The sequence below is a fragment of the Dasypus novemcinctus genome, chromosome 21 (assembly GCF_030445035.2).
Source record: "Dasypus novemcinctus isolate mDasNov1 chromosome 21, mDasNov1.1.hap2, whole genome shotgun sequence".
Classification (NCBI taxonomy): Eukaryota; Metazoa; Chordata; class Mammalia; order Cingulata; family Dasypodidae; genus Dasypus; species Dasypus novemcinctus.
This window is the reverse complement of record NC_080693.1, coordinates 54,957,571-54,977,135: the sequence shown is the minus strand read 5'-3', so window position 1 is coordinate 54,977,135 and position 19,565 is coordinate 54,957,571. Positions and strand designations below refer to the sequence as shown.

At 47.3% G+C, this 19,565-nt stretch overlaps 1 protein-coding gene across 3 annotated transcripts in view; it reads left to right on the top strand.

Moving 5' to 3' along the window:
* The first annotated feature begins 431 nt into the window (after window positions 1-431).
* The window catches only part of ACSF2 (acyl-CoA synthetase family member 2), a 54,541-nt gene continuing 35,407 nt past the window's right edge, over window positions 432-19,565 (top strand). For 2 of the 3 annotated variants that reach the window (XM_058283997.2, XM_058283998.2), the window contains exon 1: window positions 434-584. In XM_058283997.2, the coding sequence (XP_058139980.1) occupies window positions 457-584 (128 nt within the window). In that variant the 5' untranslated portion in view covers window positions 434-456. Of the gene's footprint in view, window positions 585-19,565 lie in introns of all 3 variants that reach the window. The other variant, XM_004446558.5, reaches the window with a different exon arrangement.

Here is a 19,565-nt window from a genome sequence, read left to right as displayed (position 1 = left end):
GCTTCTGCCTCGCAACCCGGGGTGCCAGCCCGTGACAGCACGTGACCCGCGCCCTAAACTGGGCTCGAAGGATGGACGGCTTGGTCTTGCCGCCCGGCTGCGCAGTCACGCACCGCCGGCTCCCCCTCTGCGACCTCAAGAAACTGCTGCGCGCACCACGTCCGGGCCCCTGAGGGTCGCGAGCAGACCCAAGCCTCGACCTGCAGGCGGGGCCTGCGGACCCAGGGAGAAACCAGGGCAAGTTCTCGAGGGTGGGGAGGGCGGGAGGTCCGAAGGGAACGTGGCCGTGGCGCGCGGCCGCCTCCTCGTCGCCTCGCCCCGCCCCGCCCGCCGGGCCGAGTCTTGGACACCCATAGGCAGCCGCGACCCTCCCCGCCTCCTGGGCTGCTCCGCGCTCGCCCCGCCTCTGCTCGTTTTAAAAGTTTACTCGGGCCGGGCGGCGAGGCGGAGCGAGCCATGGCTGTCCGCGTCGGGATGCTGCGCCTCGGGAGGCTGTGCGCCGGCGGCCGGGGCGTGCTGGGGGCCCGCGCCGCCCTCGCTCGGGGCTGGCGGGAGGCGAGCTCGCCAGGCATCCGCCCCCTCAGGTACCGGGCCTCGGGAGGAGCGGAGACCGGGCCCGGGCCGCGTTGGCGGCTCTGGGGTACTGCAGAACTTCACGCGGGGGCCCCGATCCCACTGGGGCTGGAAGGTCTACGGGTGCGCCTTGTCCGGGTGGCGGGTTCTGGCAAGCAGGCACCCTGCAGTCTAGCCCCTAACCGGCTGGGAGGCTGGCCTGGCCCGCTCTGGCTGAAGCGGCGGCTGGTGGCCGCCGGTGGTCCTGCTCTGACCCGGAGTTCTTGTCCAGCACTCTGGAGTCTTCCCTTCATGGGTACAGAGGGCCTCTAGTGTAGTCGGGGGGGGGGGGGGGGGGGGAGAGGAGAGGAGGGGAGGGGCAGGGCCAAGGCCAGGGCTCTGTCCCAAGGCCCCTGCGTCTGAGCTGGACCCCCTGCAGGGATAAAGTTGGGGATTTCCAGCCCCTGTCTCCCCACCCCAGTCCACTAAACTTAGCAATCTCAGCTTTCCCCTGCAGCTGCTGACAAACACTGCTTTTGCTCCTTGCCACCTACTTCTGGGCTTGTGTTCTTCTGTCAGTGCGAAGGGTGGGATTGGAGCTGGCAGGCGAAGGGGATGGAAGTTCTCAGAGGCCTTGCTGCCTGCGTGATGGCATAGTAGGAGAAACCGCTTTCCTGTTATACCAGTCTTTCGGGAGGATCCTATGAGACTGTAAATATAAAAATGCCTTGGTAACAGAGCTGGCTCCCTTTGATATTATCAGTGGTGGTTTTTATCTTCAGCACCCAGCAGTGGGGGAGGTCTGGGCACCCCTGAGCATCGCCTTACCCCCGCCAGCCACAGTACTAAGTCTGCCGTTGGGACACAGTTTTGGACAACAAATGAAGTGCAGGCCTGAGTGTGAAAAGTGGAGAAGCCTGAACAGGGCCGTGTCTGAGAGAACTGGATTTGGTTAAAAAAAACAACAACAAACCCTTTAATATCACTATGCCTAATTTTCTGGGAAAGCCCAGCGGGTCAAGGTTAAGGCTGATCATTAGGTAGATGAAGAACACCAGGTCCTCTTCTAGCTGTGTGGCCATCCAGCTCCCAGCTCCTCCCTAGGCAAGCTCTGCCCTCCCCCACTCTCCAGCCCCCAAGCCCCACCTCTGGGCCGCTGAGTGTCGCCACAGGCGGGGAGGAATCTAATGGGAGTGACTCCTGAAGTGCACATGCTTTGTGATGCTAAATTAGCCCACCTTTGACTTTTCCCGGGGGAAGTATAAACAAAGCGGTTCACTTACCTGCTACAGGTGTACTGAAGGCCTCAGAGAAGTTCTGTCTGTGTCAGGAAGAGACCCATATACCCAGAGAGATTACTCTTGCTGAGCGAGTGGCCTAACTCCTTCTTATCCCTTCCGCCTCCTTGTGCTGGAACCCTTTCCTCCTGTCTGTGGTGGTTTGGCCTGACTCCTCTTTTACGTTCTTCCTCAGAGATCCTCAGAAGTCTCACAACAGTCGACAAACATTCCTAGAATAAGTGCTGGGGATATAGAAGCCAATCGTCGGCCCCCAAGCTTTCAGGCTAGCGAAGGGAGCTAAGCCAAGAGCTGGTCACCTTTCAGTGTTCTAAGTGCCTTGAGGCAGAGACAGCTTGGACTTCTGTCCTCTGCACTTCCTGTTTTGATTGCGCACACAGTCTGCTCTGCTGGTGCCCAACACTCCAGCCTATGACTTATCAGATCCCCAGTTTGCCTGATAAGAAAGAGCAAGAACTTCGTAGCCAGACTTGGGTTACAGCTCAGGCTTTTCCAGAGCCTTCTTCTTGGGAGAAAAGGAGGGGCTGTCCATTGCTCTTCAGATCCTCTGAACCACCAACTCCTTCAACTTGTCCATGCACCTTTTTCCCCAAGGAAAGTTGGATGGGCTCGTCTGGGACTCAGGGACACTTGGAGGGAGGAACTTAAGAAGAAACCTCCACACCTCCACTAAAGCTGACCTGGGACTGCCTGCATCCTGGGCATTGGGAATACTTGGTGCTGGGAAAGAGGGAAAGAACAGTGACCTAAGCGTCCCAAAATTGGGTGTGGTGCTCAGAGGTGGGGCTCCAGTGACTCGGTATAGATGGTAGGGGCAGAGTGGGCTTCATGGACCAACCTCCAGGGGATTGGCTATCATGCATTGGGACCTGGAACTTAAACATGCATTGGAAATGATGACACACTGTCCCTGTATAGGGGGCTTGTTTGAGCCAGGAAGTGTTTTGGGTGGAAACTATAAGTTGTTGCAAAAAAAAAAAAAAAAAAACTCTTCTCTCAACCCCAGAAGATGACTTAACGATTTGACGATGATGTTCCTACACATTCCAACTTAATTTAAACAATAGAAAAGAAACTTTAAATTTGGATATTGTGATCAGTGAATAGTGCACATCTGTTTTAGTTAACCTTTCCCTGTTCCTGCAGCTTCAGCCTAGCACACAGTAGCTGTACAAACTACCCTGGAAGGTTCGGTGGGGGGATGCAAAGATGAGTGAACTTGCTTTCATTCAAAGAGCTCGCTGCCTGATAGGGGTGTTACGGGAGAAGACCACAGACACACTGATTCCAGGCAGAAAGTGATCGTACCACTAAGGATGTCAATCAAAGCAGGGAAGAACTTGATTGGTGGGAAGGGGATTAAGGAAGGCATTCTAAAAGAGGCTGGGGTATGAGCATGATGCCTGAAACCCATAGGGACATGGTTCCCAGCCTTCCTGAGACTACAGCTCTCCTAGCCTTCCATCAGTCTACAGATGGAAACTTTGGAGCCAGACAGATCTGGGTTCAAATGAACCACTTTCTAGCTGAGTCATTTGGGGAACCTGATCTTTACTTTTCTCAGGTGTAAACAGCATTGTCATGAGGATTAGATGAAGTGACATTAAGAAAATGCTAAGCACACAACCTGGTATGGACGAGATGTTCAGTCCATTGCCGGGATGAGCTATTTCCAGGTAGTGCTCTTGTAGCAATGGCAGTGGCACTTCTCTGCAATGACTCCACAGCCCACAGTTTAGGAACAGCACCTGGAAAGTATGAGGGAGAGGGTGCCACCAGGTGGGACTCCCTAAGCAAAGGCGGGGCTTATGCTGACTGGATAAAGAGCTGCCATTTTTGCTGATCATATGTTCCACAAGCCAGCATACAGGCTATAATTTCGTTTCTTGAGTGGGCCTTGCTAGGGGAGTGTCCTGATTAATGACAAGTAGTAATAATTCTGCCAGGTGCCTCGCCCTTCGGAAGTAAGCATGCTTTGTTTCCAGCTTACAAATCATGTTCTGTGAGTCTAATTGGTGTGCGTGTGTTTCTCAATTTGGTACTTAGATGACAGGAAAGCAAGTCCCAACCCTACCACTTATAACTTGGTGTTAATTAAGCAAGTTATGCAGCCTCTCTGAACCTTGGTTTCCCTGTAAAATAGGCTGGTTGGACAAGAGGTCTCTGTATTCCCTTCTAGCCCCCATATTCTGTGATTCTCTGTGAGTGAACAGAAAACATCAAGGGTTTTGCTCCTAGAAAGCTGTGATGGTTAATTTCATATATCACGATGGCCAAATTATGGTGTCCAGTTGTTTGGTCAAGCAAGCGCTGTTCTGATTGTTACTGTGAGGATATTCTGTGAACTTAAATCAATAGTAACTTGACTGTGTGTATCGCCACTCACATCTACAATCAACTGAGGGATTACTTTCAGCAGTAAGAGAAGTCTCATCTAATCAATTGAAGGCTTTAAAAGAAGTGATGATTTCATCAGTCAGAGAGAGAATTTCCATCTCTATTTCAGCCAGCCAGCTTCTCCTTTGGAATTCATCAAAACCTTCACTGGTGGGAAACGGACTTGGCCCAGTGGTTAGGGCGTCCGTCTACCACATGGGAGGTCCGCGGTTCAAACCCCGGGCCTCCTTGACCTGTGTGGAGCTGGCTCACGCGCAGTGCTGATGCGCACAAGGAGTGCCCTGCCACGCAGGGGTGTCCCCTGCGTAGGGGAGCCCCACGCACAAGGAGTGTGCCCTGTAAGGAGAGCCGCTGAGCGCGAAAGAAAGTGCAGCTTACCCAAGAATGGCGCCGCACAAACGGAGAGCTGACACTGTGAGATGACGCAACAAAGAGACACAGATTCCTGTGCTGCTGACAACAACAGAAGCGGACAAAAGAAGAACACGCAGCAAATGGACATAGCGAATAGACAACTGGGGCAGGAGGGGTGGGAAGGGGAGAGAAACAAACAAACAAAAAAATAAAATAAATTAAAAAACAAAAACAAAAACAAACCTTCACTGGAGTTCCGAGCTTGCAGCCTACCCTATGGAATTATTATAAAAAATCCTATAATATTTACAAATATTTATTCTTGGTTCTGTTTCCCTAGAGAACCTTAATATAGCTTTGGTACCAGGAGTGGTTCTTGTGAAACAGAATCTTAAGGACGAGATTTCTGAATTGGTTTTGAAAGTTTTAGAATTGTTCTCTAATCTGATTAGATTCAAAGGCACCAATGACTCTATTCCCAACAATCAAGTTGGAACAGATAGTCCTTGGCATGAGTTGGCAAGAGAGATAAGCAAAATATCACCACTGGATATGATTGCTCAAATGCTTAGTAAGAGTTAAGGGTCTGGGTGAGAGGTTTTTTGTTTTGTTTTGTTTTAAAGAAACTTTTTTTAAAAAATTTTTTAAAAAGATTTATTTATTTATTTAATTTCCCCCCCTCCCCTGGTTGTCTGTTTTTTTTTTTTTAAAGATTTATTTAATTCCTCCCCCCTCCCCTGGTTGTCTGTACTGGTGTCTATTTGCTGTGTCTTGTTTCTTTGTCCGCTTCTGTTGTCGTCAGCAGCACAGGAAGTGTGGGCGGCGCCATTCCTGGGCAGGCTGCACTTTCTTTTCACGCTGGGCGGCTTTCCTCACGGGCGCACTCCTTGCGCATGGGGCTCCCCCACGCGGGGGACACCCTTTGCGTGGCAGAGCACTCCTTGCGCGCATCAGCGCTGCACATGGCCAGCTCCACACGGGTCAAGGAGGCCCAGGGTTTGAACCGCGGACCTCCCATATGGTAGACGGACGCCCTAACCACTGGGCCAAAGTCCGTTTCCCTGGTTGTCTGTTCTTGGTGTCTATTTGCTGCGTCTTGTTTCTTTGTCCGCTTCTGTTGTCCTCAGCAGCACGGGAAGTGTGGGCGGCGCCATTCCTGGGCAGGCTGCTCTTTCTTTTCACGCTGGGCGGCTTTCCTCACGGGCGCACTCCTTGCGCATGGGGCTCCCCCACGTGGGGGACACCCTTGCGTGGCACGGCACTCCTTGTGCGCATCAGCACTGCGCATGGCCAGCTCCGCACGGGTCAAGGAGGCCTGGGGTTTGAACCGCGGACCTCCCATATGGTAGACGGACGCCCTAACCACTGGGCCAAAGTCCGTTTCCCTAAAGAAACTTTAGATTACATAAATGTTACATAAAAAATACAGAGGAGGGAAGTAGCTGTGGCTCAATCAGTTGGGCTCCTCTCTACCATATGGGTTCACGTCCCAGGGCCTCCTTGTGAAGGCAGGCTTACTCACATGCTGCAGAGAGAGACTCCAGACCCTGGAGAGCCAACTTAGCAAGGTGACACAACAAAAAAAGGGAGATAAGTAAAAACACAGAAGAGTGTGCAGCTAATGGACACAGAGAGCAGACAGCAAAGTCACAAGGGGGGGTTAAAAAATATATCTATATATCTATATATCTATAGGGGATTCCCATATGCTCCATCCCTCCCCCTCCCACACTTTCCCACATTAACATCTTTTATTAGTGTGGTACATTTGTTACATTTGATGAACACATATTAAAGCATTGCTACTAACCATGGACTATAGTTTACATTATAGTTTATTACACTCTGCCCTGCACAATTTTATAGGTTACATTATGACAAAATGTATAATGGCCTGTATCCCTCATTGCAGTGTCATGCAGGACAATTCCAATATCCCGAAAATGCCCCCAAGTTACACCTATTCTTCCCTCCCCCTTCCCTCAAAAGCTCTGGTAGCCACTGCCTTTATATCAATGATAAAAAGTGTGTCCTTTTCTACAATAAATCTATAATAGAATAATACTAAGTCTACTTTAGTCCCTTGTTCATCCCCCAATCTTGAGGATTTTGGGATGGTGATGCCCACTCTGTTTCTAATTGAGTGGGGGCTTAGATCCCATGGGACAGATGGATGGAACTATCTTGCTTAAAGTTTCAGACACTCTGTTCCTTGGGATTGATGTTGTCCATCATCATCTCCTTGTTAGTTGTCTGAGGTAAATCCAATGAACTGGACAGTAGGTGTGGCAGCTGAGATTCGGGGCTCAACATATTGCACCGCCATCTCCCCAGGAGACCCTGGGTGAGAGTGTTTTTTACATCCTACCAGAGTTTTGTGGAGTTAAGGCATAATGATGTTGGCTTGGTTGTTCTAAATACTGGATATAGTTGTAAAAGAAAAGAATGGACTCATGGCTTCAAATTCTCAACTTAAGCTCTGAATGAAGGATGTGAAAGCTTCTATGTGTGCCCTGAAAGAAAATCTTATTTCACGTAGCCATGGACTTGAGATTTCTGAAAACCAGACCCAGAGTCTTGTTGTGCAAGTGGCTGAATTACAACATAAACTAAATTCCCAACCTTGTAGAATGTCTGCTGTTAAAGTAAGAACATTGATAGGAAAGAAGTATGATCTTGAAAATTGGAAAGTGGTCATATGGGGACATTGAAACCCTAGATTCTGCTAAGTCTTTGCCAGATAAACCTGTAATGCCCTGAAAATCTAGTTTCCCAGCCTCCAGTCTTCCCTGAGAAATCAGCTTCCCTACCTCCAGCCTGAGGAAATAGCCTTCTGACCTCAAGTTAGCTCTCAGGAATCTACCATCCAACCTCTGCCTGGAAAGATTTACTCTGCTGTGCCTGGATAAACCTGTAACCATCTTCCCTAAGGAAGCAGCCCTAACTCCTTTATTTGAAGAGATGAATCCTCTTTTACCAGATGAAACTACAATGGAATGCCCTGAGGTAATTGGCTTGCAAGATACTAGTAATTGTTTTCATGATCCACACCCCACAAAACATCTTCTTCCAGACCTACAACTAGACTGAAGTCCCAACAGGCCCTAAAAGGTGAGGTACAAAGTGTGACCTAGGAGGCGGTGTGCCTCACTCCAAAAGAACTGCATGATTTTTCCAATTTCTATGGACAGAAACCAGGAAATATGTGTGGGAATACATATTAAGAGTATGGGTCAGTGGTGGAAGGAACATAAAGTTGGATCAGGCTGATTTTATTGATATGGGCCTATTATGCAGATATTCTGTATTCAGTATTGAAGCTTGAGGGGTTAGAAAGGGCTCTAACAGCTTGTTCTGGTGGTTGGCAGAAGCATGGACCAAAAGGTGGCCCACACTGCCCTTATATACTGTAGATAAGATCCCAAGGCTTAGAGAGATTAGAATGTTAGAGTGGATTTATCATCTAAGACCTGCTCACCCACCCCAGGAATGTCCAGAGGACACATCTTTCACCAAAACTGTGAGGAATAAATTTGTGAGACTAACTTCATCACCCCTGAAGAGCTCTGTGGTCACTCTTCTCTGTAGGTCAGATATTATTGTGGGAACTGTGTCACTGAACTTGGATCCTTAAACACAATGGGGATGATAGGATCCTTGGTTCACAGAAGCCAAGTGGCAACATTTAATCACCGAAGTCAAGGTGGGCATGGCTACCATAATGGACAGCAGGTTCGGAGCTGTAATCAAAATAGTCTGACTCACAGCCACCTATGTTGTTGGCTAGTTGATAATGGGGTACCTAGACATAAAATGATATGTAATCCACTAAATCCTTACTTGATCTGTATAAGCAGAAGAGTTCTAGGTCAAGTGACCAAAAGTCTAACTTGCATTACAAAAACAAGAGTCACAGCCCCTTAATCAATTTGAGACAGTTTGCAGATCCAGAGACCCTTGAATGAGGGAATGTCAGGTCCCCTTGGAAAAAGACCCTGCTACACAGCTAAAAATTTATACTTGTTAATCTTCCTCCCAGCCTTACCCAAAGAGACTTATGGCCTTTTACCAGGGTAGCTGTGCACTGGGGAGAAGGAAATGATCAGACATTTAGGGGATTACTAGACATTGGCTTGGAAGTGACATTAATTCCAGGAGACCCAAAATGTCACTGTGGTCCACTAGTCAGAGTAGTGGCCTATGTCAGGTGATTGATGAATTTTTAGCTCAGGTCCATCTAACAGTGGGTCTAATGGGTCCCTGGACCCATTCTGTGGTTATTTCCCCAGTTCTGGAAGGCATAATGGGAATAGACAGCCTCAGCAACAGGCAGAATCCCACATTGGTTCCCTGACTTGTGGAGTGAGAGCTACTATGGTAGGGAAGTTCAAGTGGCCACCACTAGAACTGTCTTTACCTAAATCAAAAGCATACCAGATTCCTGGAGGGATTGCAGGGATTAGAGACACCATCAAGACCTTGAAGTATGCAGGGTCATAATTCCACCACATCCCTATTCCACTCTCTTATTTGGCCTGTGCAGAAAACAGATGGATCTTGGAGGATGACAGTGAAATATCATAAACTTAACCAGGTGGTGACTCTAATTGCAGCTGATGTTCCAGTTGTGGTATCATTGCTTGAACAAACCAATGCATCCGCTGGTAACTGGTATGCACCTATTAATCTGGCAAATGCTTTTTTCTCAATTGCTGTTAATAAAGACCACCAGAAACAGTTTGCTTTTAGCTGGCAAGCCAGCAATATACCTTCACTGTCCTACTTCAGGGGTATATCAACTCTCCAGCCCTATGTCATAATCTAGTCCTCAAGGACCTTGATCATTTCTCCTTTCCACAAGACATCACATTGGTCCATTATATTGATGATATCATGTGATTGGACCTACTGAGCAAGAAGTAGCAGATACTCTAGACGTATTGGTGAGGCATTTGTGTGAGGATGGGAAATAAATCCAACGAAAGTCCAGGGGCCTTCCACCTCAGTGAAATTTCTAGGTGTCCAGTCGTGCAGGGCATGTAGAGTTATCCCTTTTAAGGTGAAGGATAAGGTATCGCTTCTGGCCCCTCCTACAACCAAAAATGAGGCACAACACCTAGTTGGCTTCTTTGGATTCTGGAGACAACACATTCCTCATTAGGCTGTGCTACTCCAGTCCATTTAACAAGTGACCTGAAAAGTTGCTAGTTTTGAGTACAGACCAGAACAAGAAGAGGCTCTGCAACAGTTCTAGGCTGTTCTGCAAGCTGCTCTGCCACTTGGGCAGAGATGCAGCAGATCCAGTGGTGCTGGGAGTGTTCAAAGAGATGCTGTCTGGAGCCTTTGGCAGGCCTCTATTGAAGAATCACAACACAGACCCTTGGAATTTTGGAGCAAAGCCCTGCCATCCTCTGCAGATAACTACTCTCCTGAGAAACAGCTTTCGGCTTGCCACTGGACCTTAGTAGAGACTGAACACTTAACCATGGGCCACCAATTACCATGAGACCTGAGTTGCCTCTCATGAACTGGGTGTTGTCTGACCCACCAAGCCATAAAATAGGGCGTGCACAGCAGCACTGCATCATAAAATGGAAGTGGCTTAATCAGGTCCTGAAGGCACAAGTAAGTTACATGAGGAAGTGGCCCAAATGCCCATGGCCCCCACTCCTGCCACATTACCTTCTCTTTCCCAGCCCACACCTCTTGGGATGTTCCTTACAATTAATTGACTGAGGACGAGAAACCTTGGGCCTGGTTTACAGATGGTTCTGCACGATATACAGGTACCACCCAAAAATGGACAGCTGCAGCACCGCAGCCCCTTTCTGGGACATCCCCGAAGAACAGTGATGAAGTGAAATCCTCCAGTGGGCAGAACTTTGAGCAGTGCACATGGCTTTTCATTTTGCTTGGAAGGAGAAATAGCCAGAGGGGATTTGTATTCTGATCTGATTCATGGGCCGTTGCCATTGGTTTGGCTGGATGGTCAGGGACTTTGAAGGAACATAATTGGAAAATTGGTGACAAAGAGGTATGTGGATAGACCTTTCTGAGTGGCAAAAAACATGAAGATATTTGTGTCCCATATGAATGCTCACAGAGGGTGGCTTCAGCAAAGGAGGATTTTAATAATCAATTGGATAAGATGACCCATTCTCTGGATACCAGTTGGCCTCTTTCCCCAGCCACTTCTGTCATTGCCCAATGGGCTCATGAACAAAGTAGCCATGGTAGTAGGAATGGAGGTTATGTATGGGCTTTAACATTGTCTTGCACTCACCAAGGCTGACCTGGCTACAGCCACTGGTGAGTGCTCATTCTGCCAGCAGCAGGGACCAACACTCAGAGTCCCATATGGCACCATTCCCTGAGGTGATCAGCCTGCTACCTGGTAGCAAGTTGATTACATTGGACTACTTCCATCATGAAAGGGGCAGGGTTTTGTTTTAACTGGAATAGATATATACTCCAGATATGGGCTTGCCTTCCCTGTATGCAATGCTTCTGCCAAAACTATCATCCATGGACTTACAGAACACTTTATTCATTGTCATGGTATTCCGTACAGCATTGATTCTGACCAAGGAACACACTCCACAGCAAAGGAAGTGCAGGAATGGGCACATGGTTATGGAATACACTGGCCTTACCATATACCCCATCACCCTGAAGCAGCTGGATTGATAGAACGGTGGAATGGTTTTTCGAAGATTCAGTTATGGCACCAATTAGGTGGCAATGTTCTTCAGGAGGCTGTGTATGCTCTAAATCAGCTTCCACTATGTGGTGCTCTTTCTCCCATCACCAGGATTCATGGGTCCAGGAATCAAGGGGTGGAAATGGGAGTGCCACCATTCACTATTATCCCTAGTTGTCCACTAGAAACATTTTTCTTCCTGTCCCCCTACAACCTTAAGCTCTGCTGGTCGATAGGTCTTAGTTCCAAAAGGAGGATGTTTCCACCAGGAGACACAACAGTGATTCCATTGAACTGAAAGTTAAGACAGCCATCTGGCCACTTTGGGCTCCTCAGACCTCTGAATCAACAGGCAAAGAAGGGAATTACTGTACTGGCTGGGGTGATTGATCCTATCAAGGGGAAATAGGACTGCCACTACGCAATGGAGGTAAAGAAGAGTGTGCCTGGAATACAGGAGATCCTCTGGGCAGGGTTTCTTAACCAGGGTTTCATGAGCCTGAACTGAAATTCAAAAAAAAGTATTCTTGTGGGAACGTGTTGGTTCAGTGTGTGATATCTTTTTTCAATAATACACAGTGTAGTGTGGACTTAGTAAGGGGTCTGTGGTTTTCACCTGACTGGGAAAAGGGTCTGTGGAACAAAAAAGGTTAAGAACCCCTGCTCTAGGGTGTCTCGTAGTACTGCCATGTCCTGTGATTAAAGGCAATGGAAACTGTAATAACCCAGTCCAGGCAGGACTACCAATGATCCAGAAATTTCAGGAATGGAGGTTTGGGTCACCCCACCGTGCAAAGAACCATGGACAGGTGAGGTGCTTTCTGAGGGTAAAGGGAATACAGAATGGGTAGTGGAAGAAGGTTTATTTTAAATATGAACTACCAACCATATGACCAATTACAGAAACAAGAGCTATAATGGTTCTGAATATTTCTTCCTTGTCGTGTTATGAGTATGTAGATACATAAAACAAGTCTTTGTTTTATTCCCTGTCTTATCCTCTTATCACATGACATAAGTTGTATTAACCTCACATGATAGTATTTAAGTTATAAGATATCAAGTTTAAGAGTGAATATTACCCAAAGACTTGCACTCTGTTCTGGGGAGGGGTAGTGCTCTCAGGTCTAGAGCTTGACTGTACCTTGGTGATCCCATCAAGGTGCTGTGTCCTGGGCCGCACCTACACTAATTCTCGAGTGCTCCTTCCCTGGGAGCCATTGCTGCCCCCTACAAATTTCCCGAGGGAAACAACATGGATGCTTCCTTGCCCTGGTATTTCAGGCTTTCAGAAATGTTCCCTGCTTCATGGAAGAGTTTCCTGAATCTGAGTAATAATTTCCTGCATACTTTCTTTACATACACACCAGGAGTTCTGCTCAAGATACTGGAAACAGACGCTCCCACCAATACAAGTCCCTGATTCAAAGTCTTTATCATTGTTGCTCTTAAAACTTAGGAGTTCTTTGTTACCTGTGTCTACTCCAGGCTATCGACTCCTTCCGGGAGGTTATGTTTGGTAAAAAGATGACAGGGAGGGAAACGGACTTTGGCCCAGTGGTTAGGGCGTCCGTCTACCACATGGGAGGTCCGCGGTTCAAACCCCGGACCTCCTTGACCCGTGTGGAGCTGGCCATGCGCAGTGCTGATGCGCGCAAGGAGTGCCGTGCCACGCAAGGGTGTCCCCCGCGTGGGGGAGCCCCACGCGCAAGGAGTGCGCCCGTGAGGAAAGCCGCCCAGCGCGAAGGGGGGAGCAGCCTGCCCAGGAATGGCGCCGCCCACACTTCCCGTGCCGCTGATGACAACAGAAGCGGACAAAGAAACAAGACGCAGCAAATAGACACCAAGAACAGACAACCAGGGGAGGGGGGGAAATTAAATAAATAAACAAATCTTTAAAAAAAAAAAGATGACAGAGCTTTAAATTTTAAAATAAAATTTGAGGTATAATTACATACAGTAAAACACACAGACCTTAAGTAAACAGTTTGATGAATTTTAACAAGATGGAGAACTTACCTATTACACTAGAATAGCACTAGTGAGTAGAAATATGGTGTGAGCCAAATATGCAATTTTCAATTTCCTAGTAGCCACATTAAAAAGGTAAAAAGAACAGGAGAAATTAATTTTAATGATATATTTTACTTAGTTTAGTAAATCCAAAATATCATTACTGCATTAATCAATATTTTAAAATGTTGCATTATGTTAAAATTTTAATATTATAAAAGTTTACACTTACAGCACATCTAAACTCAGACTAGCAACACTTCAGGTACTCTGTAAGCACACATGACTAATGGTTACCATACAGACAGTGCAGCTCTAGAAAGTTCTCTTGTGCCCTCTTCCAGTCAATTCCCTTCCTCAATCAGAGGCAACCACTGTTGTGAACTAGCTCCAATGGTTAATTTTGCTGTTCTTGAACTTATATGAGTCATAGAGTATATATTCTTGTGTCTGGCTTCTTTTACTTACGAATCAAGGGATGCTTTTGGGAAGAGTGGGCCCTTATTTCACCTTGCCAAAAATCACAAAAGTTCAGGTTATAACATTATACCACTTAGTTTTCCTTGATTACCACAGGGAAATGGACAAGATCTCACCTGCCCAATATGTTGCCTCTTGGGTGTGATAATAGAAAGGTGAATGTGGGCATCGTGGTTTCACCTCATGAGTGCCAGTATTTTTCAGTCTGAGGATTTCTGTCCCCCCCCCGCACCACCACCCCTGAGATGGCTGCCTCAATTGTTTTGCTCTTTCTTTGCACCCGTTGTCTGCTTGTTTTTTTTCTTTTCTTTTTTTTTTTTTGCTCGTTGTCTGTTTTTTCTTTAGGAGACACCAGGAGCTGAACCTGGGACCTCCCATGTGGGAGGCAGGTGCCCACCTGCTTGAGCCACATCTGCTCCCTGAAGATTTTTTTCATTAACCTTTTTATTTTAAGATAAGTAAAGATTCACAAGCAGTTGTAAGAAATAATACAGAAAGATTCCATATATTCTTTGTCTGGTTTTTCCTAATGGTAACATCTTGCAAAACTGTTGTATGATATTATGACCAGGATATTGACCTTTTTAAAAAAAGGTTTTTTTTTAATTTCCCCCTTCCCCTTCCTCTCCCCCTGCCCTGCTATTTTTGCTGTCTGTGTCCATTTGCTGTGTGATCTTCTATATCTATTTCTCTTTTTGTCTTCTCATCTTTCTCCTCTAGGGTTTACCAGGATTCGATCCTGGGGACCTCTGATGTGGAGAAAGGTTCCCTGTTAGCTGTGCCACCTCAGTTCCTGGTCTCTGCTGCACTTCACCTTGACTCTCCCCTTCGTCTCTCTTTTGTTGTGTCATCATCTTGCTGTGTGACTCACTTGTGTGGGCACTGGCTCACCGTGTGGGCACTCGACTTGCCACGTGGGCACTGGCTTGCCGTGCGGGCACGCTTTCTCTTCTTTTTCACAAGGATGCCCCAGGGTTGGAAGAATGGTGTATTGGGACAATGACTCTTGGGATAGAGGGTATAGGGTGGGCAGGAGGGGAGAGCCTGACCCCCATCCTCCATGGGCCAGGAGATGCCTTGGCCCATTTAGACAGAAGTGAGTCTCATACAGCTGTGAATGTATTGATCGAGGACTGAGGCTTGCCTTTGAGCACAAGCCAATCTATTGTATCATTTGGTCTATTTTTTAATTTTAATTTGTTAAAGCACAGAAAACACCTAGAGTCTTGTCATGCAAGTAATAAGTACTCTTAATTTTGCTGTTTTCTTTATATCCATAAACAATACATATAATGCTTTCATAATTTTTTCAAAAATGGTTTCATATGCACTTTTTTTTTTTACTCAACGTGTGTCATTGATATCTATTCTCATTGATACCTGCAGATCTAGGTTATTCCTTTCACCTGTGTGCATTGCATGACTATATCTTTACCAGCAGAATTACTGGGTTGAAGTGTTGGCATTTTCACCTTTTTAGCTATTGCCCTGAGGGAGCTGTGCTGCTGTGGTGACCTAGAGTTGCTGTTTTACCACATCCTTGCAAATACACGGTATTGCCAGATTTAGTGCTTACAGGAGGGTGGGGTGAAAAGGTGTCTCATTGTGGTTTGACTTTACATTTCCCTGTTTACTAGTGAGACGGGCATATTTTGAAATGTATGTTTTTAGTGTCTTCTGTGAATATACTGCTCATAGTCTTTGTCCATTTATTGTATTAGATTGTCCTCTTCTTACTGATTTGTGGGTTGTTATGTTTTTTAATACAGGCCAGATACTAGTGCTTGCCTCTTGCATATAAAATGAAATTTATAAACCCAGGTAGTTGCTTGTCTTTCAGCTTTCATTCAGTTTTTCTTCAGGCCTGGGGACCTGCCTTGCACAAAATGCCTGTGGGGGTAGGGCAGGGCAGGCGGCGTGTATGGTCCCTGACTGAAGAGAAGCCAAAGACTGTCTCCTGCTTTGTTTAAAGTCTCGCTGGTGGTGAACACGGGTGTCTTCTCTGGGGAGGCAGCGGCTTGGCCTCAGCTGGCTGGTGTTTCTGGAGCTCAGTGGACCCCTCACGATTAGTCATGGATCTGAGGGGTTCCCCCGTGCTCCCTCCCCAGCGGCCTCTGAGAGGACTAAGACCTTGCCCAGGGCCTGAGGCAACCCCAGTGTTGGCAGGGGCAGCGTCCACCCGCAAGCCTCTGACCTGGCTCGAAGAGTCACCCCCCTCAGAGACCCGCAGCAGCTTCTTCCCAAGTAGAATGTCTCCTGTAGACCCGTTGGCTGTGGCATCTGTGCCTGTCAGACCCTCCCTCCCTCCAGTGGCGCCTCCGGGGCCCTTCTCTGTGGTTGGCGGTCGCCACCTGACCCCGTCAGAGCCCTGTGGTCCTTGGAGCCCACGGTGGCCTCGAGCCCCTGACTTTTCGGCAGCCTTTCCGGGCTGGTCAGAGTAGGGGCTGCAGAGTTAAGAGGCAAAACCGTTGTGGTGGGGTGCCAGGAGAGGTGAATTAGAACCGTGCGAAAGGGGAGTCACATCGGGCAGAGGAGAGGCTGGATCAGATGCCACCAGTAAACCATGGAAAAGGGCCGTGTGAGCTTGACAGCCACGGGGGTAGCTGCTGAACGGACCCTCCCAGGAGGGGCTTCTCCTTGGACCCCGTCAGCCTCAGGTTTGCTGCCCCAAACCATGTGGGGTTCTCAGGAGGTGGAGAGCAGCAGTCTCTGAAAGGGGCCCCCTGGTCAGGGTTGGACCTTAAGAAAACGAACCTCTTGCTGTTTGTTCTTTTATTTTTTTATTTTTTAATGAATTGCCACCTTTTAAAAAAAACCTTTTACTGCAGTTGTTTCTTTCTTTTCTTTCTTGTTTTTATTCCCCTCCGTCTCCTCCCGCAAGATGGCTCCCTCATGTGTCTTGCTCGTCTTCTTTAGGAGGCACCAGGAACTGAACCCGGGGCCTCCCATGTGGGAGATGGGCACCCAATTGCTCGAACCACATCTGCTCCCTGCTTCTGTTTCTTCATCCATACAAAGGAAGAACCAGGAGTCTAGGACTGATGTGAGGATCTTTGAGATAGGCAGCGGAAGCCCTTTTAAAGCCATCAGGTCTGCATAGATTGATTTTGCTTTGTATGGAAGCCTTGAGGAAGCCACCCGGATCTGTCCACATGCCTTCCAAGACCGTGGCCTTGGGCGCCAGACCGCCCTGGGTTTGGATGACAGCCTGGCGGCTTATGGCGCTGGCTTTGGGGGAGGAGCTGCGTTTCTTTGCGCCTCATTCCCTTGTCTGTAAAATGGACACCTACCCTGGTTAGGGAGATGTTATGATGATCACAGGCCATCCGCTGTGTGTTCCTGCAGTGTTTAGAGGAGCGCTAGCTGAGGGACACACCAGTAACTGTCAGCTCGCATTATTCTGAAATGTCCTTTTTTACCTAAAATACGTAGACCTTTTCCATATCATTACAAATAGACTGTCTTCATTTTTAAAAAATGGCATAATGCCCATTTTACAGATGCCCTGTAATTTGGTTATCTAATCTCTTAGTCATAGAAATAAAGTTTTTTTTTTGTTTTTTCTTTTAAAGATTTATTTATTTATTCCCCTCCACCCTCATCCCCGTTGTCTGCTCTCTCTGTCCATTCACTGAGTGTTCTTCTGTGTCTGCCTGTATTCTCATTAGGCAGCTCCGGGAACCAATCCTGGGACCTACTAGAGTGGGAGAGAGGAGATCATTCTCTTGTGCCACCTCAACTCCCTGTTCTGCTACATCTTATTGTCTCTCCTCTGTGTCTTTCGTTGCATCATCTTGCTGTGCCAGCTCTCCATGTCGGCTGGCAATCCTGTGCAGGGTGGCACTCCTGCGTGGGCCAGCACTCCACGTGGGCCAGCTTGCCTTCACCAGGAGGCCCCGGGCATCGAACACAGGACCTCCTATATGGTAGATGGGAACCCAACTGCTTGAGCCACATCTGTTTCCCAGAAATAAAGTTTTTTTCAATTCTTTACTATGCAGGAATTAATGTCTTTATTCATACCTTTAGTCTTTCGTTAGTTTCTTATTGTCATTATTCTTTGTGTTTTAGGATAGATTCCTGAAAGTAGAATTGCTGGTGCAAAGGGGTTACATATTTAAAATGCTAATAGATATTACCAAGTCAGAAGGGATCCAGATTTATAGGGTCTGAAATTTAAACAATTTTGGGTGTCCTCTTTATGAAAAAGAATATAAAATTACAAGCACCAAATAGTGCAAATCAAATATTAATTTAAAGCAAGAAAAGAATTTGCTACAAAATGCTGGAGACTTGAAGATTCAGGTCTTTTTTTTTTTTTTTTAAGATTTATTTTTATCTATTTATCCCCCCCCACCTTGCCGCTTGCTTGCTGTCTGCTCTCTGTGTCCATTTGCTGCCCGTTCTTCTGTGTTGTCTGCTTGTCTCCCTTTGTTGCATCATCTTGCTGCATCAGCTCTCTGGGGCATGGGCCGTCAGCTCTCCGTGGGCGCAGGTCAGCTTGCCTTTACTGGGAAGCAAACCCAGGGTCTCCCTCATGGTAGACAGGAGCCCAATTGATTGAGCCACATCCATTTCCCTCTTTAAAAAATTTTTTTTGTTTATGCGATGTTTTTGGCCAGAAACTCTGCTACCTAAATGCTTCTTGATTGGCAACCAGCCTCCTTCCTCCAACTCCCAGGAACTCCCAGCATGCTCGGGCCCAATCTGATGAGGGACCCTGAAGTGTGAGCTTCGTTGCCTTCATGGCTTCTACACTTAATTGCCCTCTAAAATGCTTTTAACAATTTACACTCTGGCCCATGTCTCTCCACCCTTGCCAACATTCTGTATTATCTATTTTCCTTGTTTTTATGTTAAGATTAATAGTTACTTTATTAATCTTCTCTAGTTGGGGAGATTTATTTAGGCAGCCCTGAGTGCAGCTTTATAATCTGCATGCTTTAGCTGTCTACTAGGTCACCCCCTCTCCTTATTTTTGGATACACTCTTATTGATTGCTGGAAGCCAAGAGTAAACACAGGTTGGCTGAGGTTGCCAGGAGATACTTTCATTTAGCTGAAATCACCTTCTAGTACATGTACATGCCAAGATTTCAAAGCACATTACCTTCTCGCCAAGGACCAGCTGAGTAGATAGAGCCCCAGGTCCTGGTACTCCTGAGGGCTAAGCTGACACACAGGTCTAGGTTCATGGCAGATGTGACCTTTCTACACATGCCTCTTCTGTCACTTTGACTGAAGCTGTGTCTGCCACTGGGGTTTGTGTATGCTCAGGAGGCTTGAATCTCTGTGAGGAAACCTGTCTACAACAGAGGATGTGCTCAATGTCCCTTTTCTGCCTCCTTCATATGCCCTGTAGGAGATTTACCCACCTCTGCCCTGCCCCACTGAGGGTGTCTGTCCTTCTCATGAAGCGGAACATTATACTTCCAATGTGTCATGAAATGTCTTCAGAAGGAAGCAGATGTTGCTCAAGTGATTGAGCTTCTGCCTACCATATGGGAGGACCCGGGTTCGATCCCTGGGGCCTCCTGGTTAAAAAAAAAAAGCATGCCCACAGGACGAGATGAGTACCCACCCAAGTGAGTCACGCAGCAAGATAATGATGCAACAAAAGAGAGAGGAAAGGGATAGTCAAGGAGAGGCGCCAGAGAAACCAGGAACTGAGGAGGTGCAAGTGACAGGGAACCTCTCTCCACATCAGAGGTCCTCAGGATCGAATCCCAGTGAATCCTAGAGGAGAAAAACGAGAATAGAAGACAAAAAGAG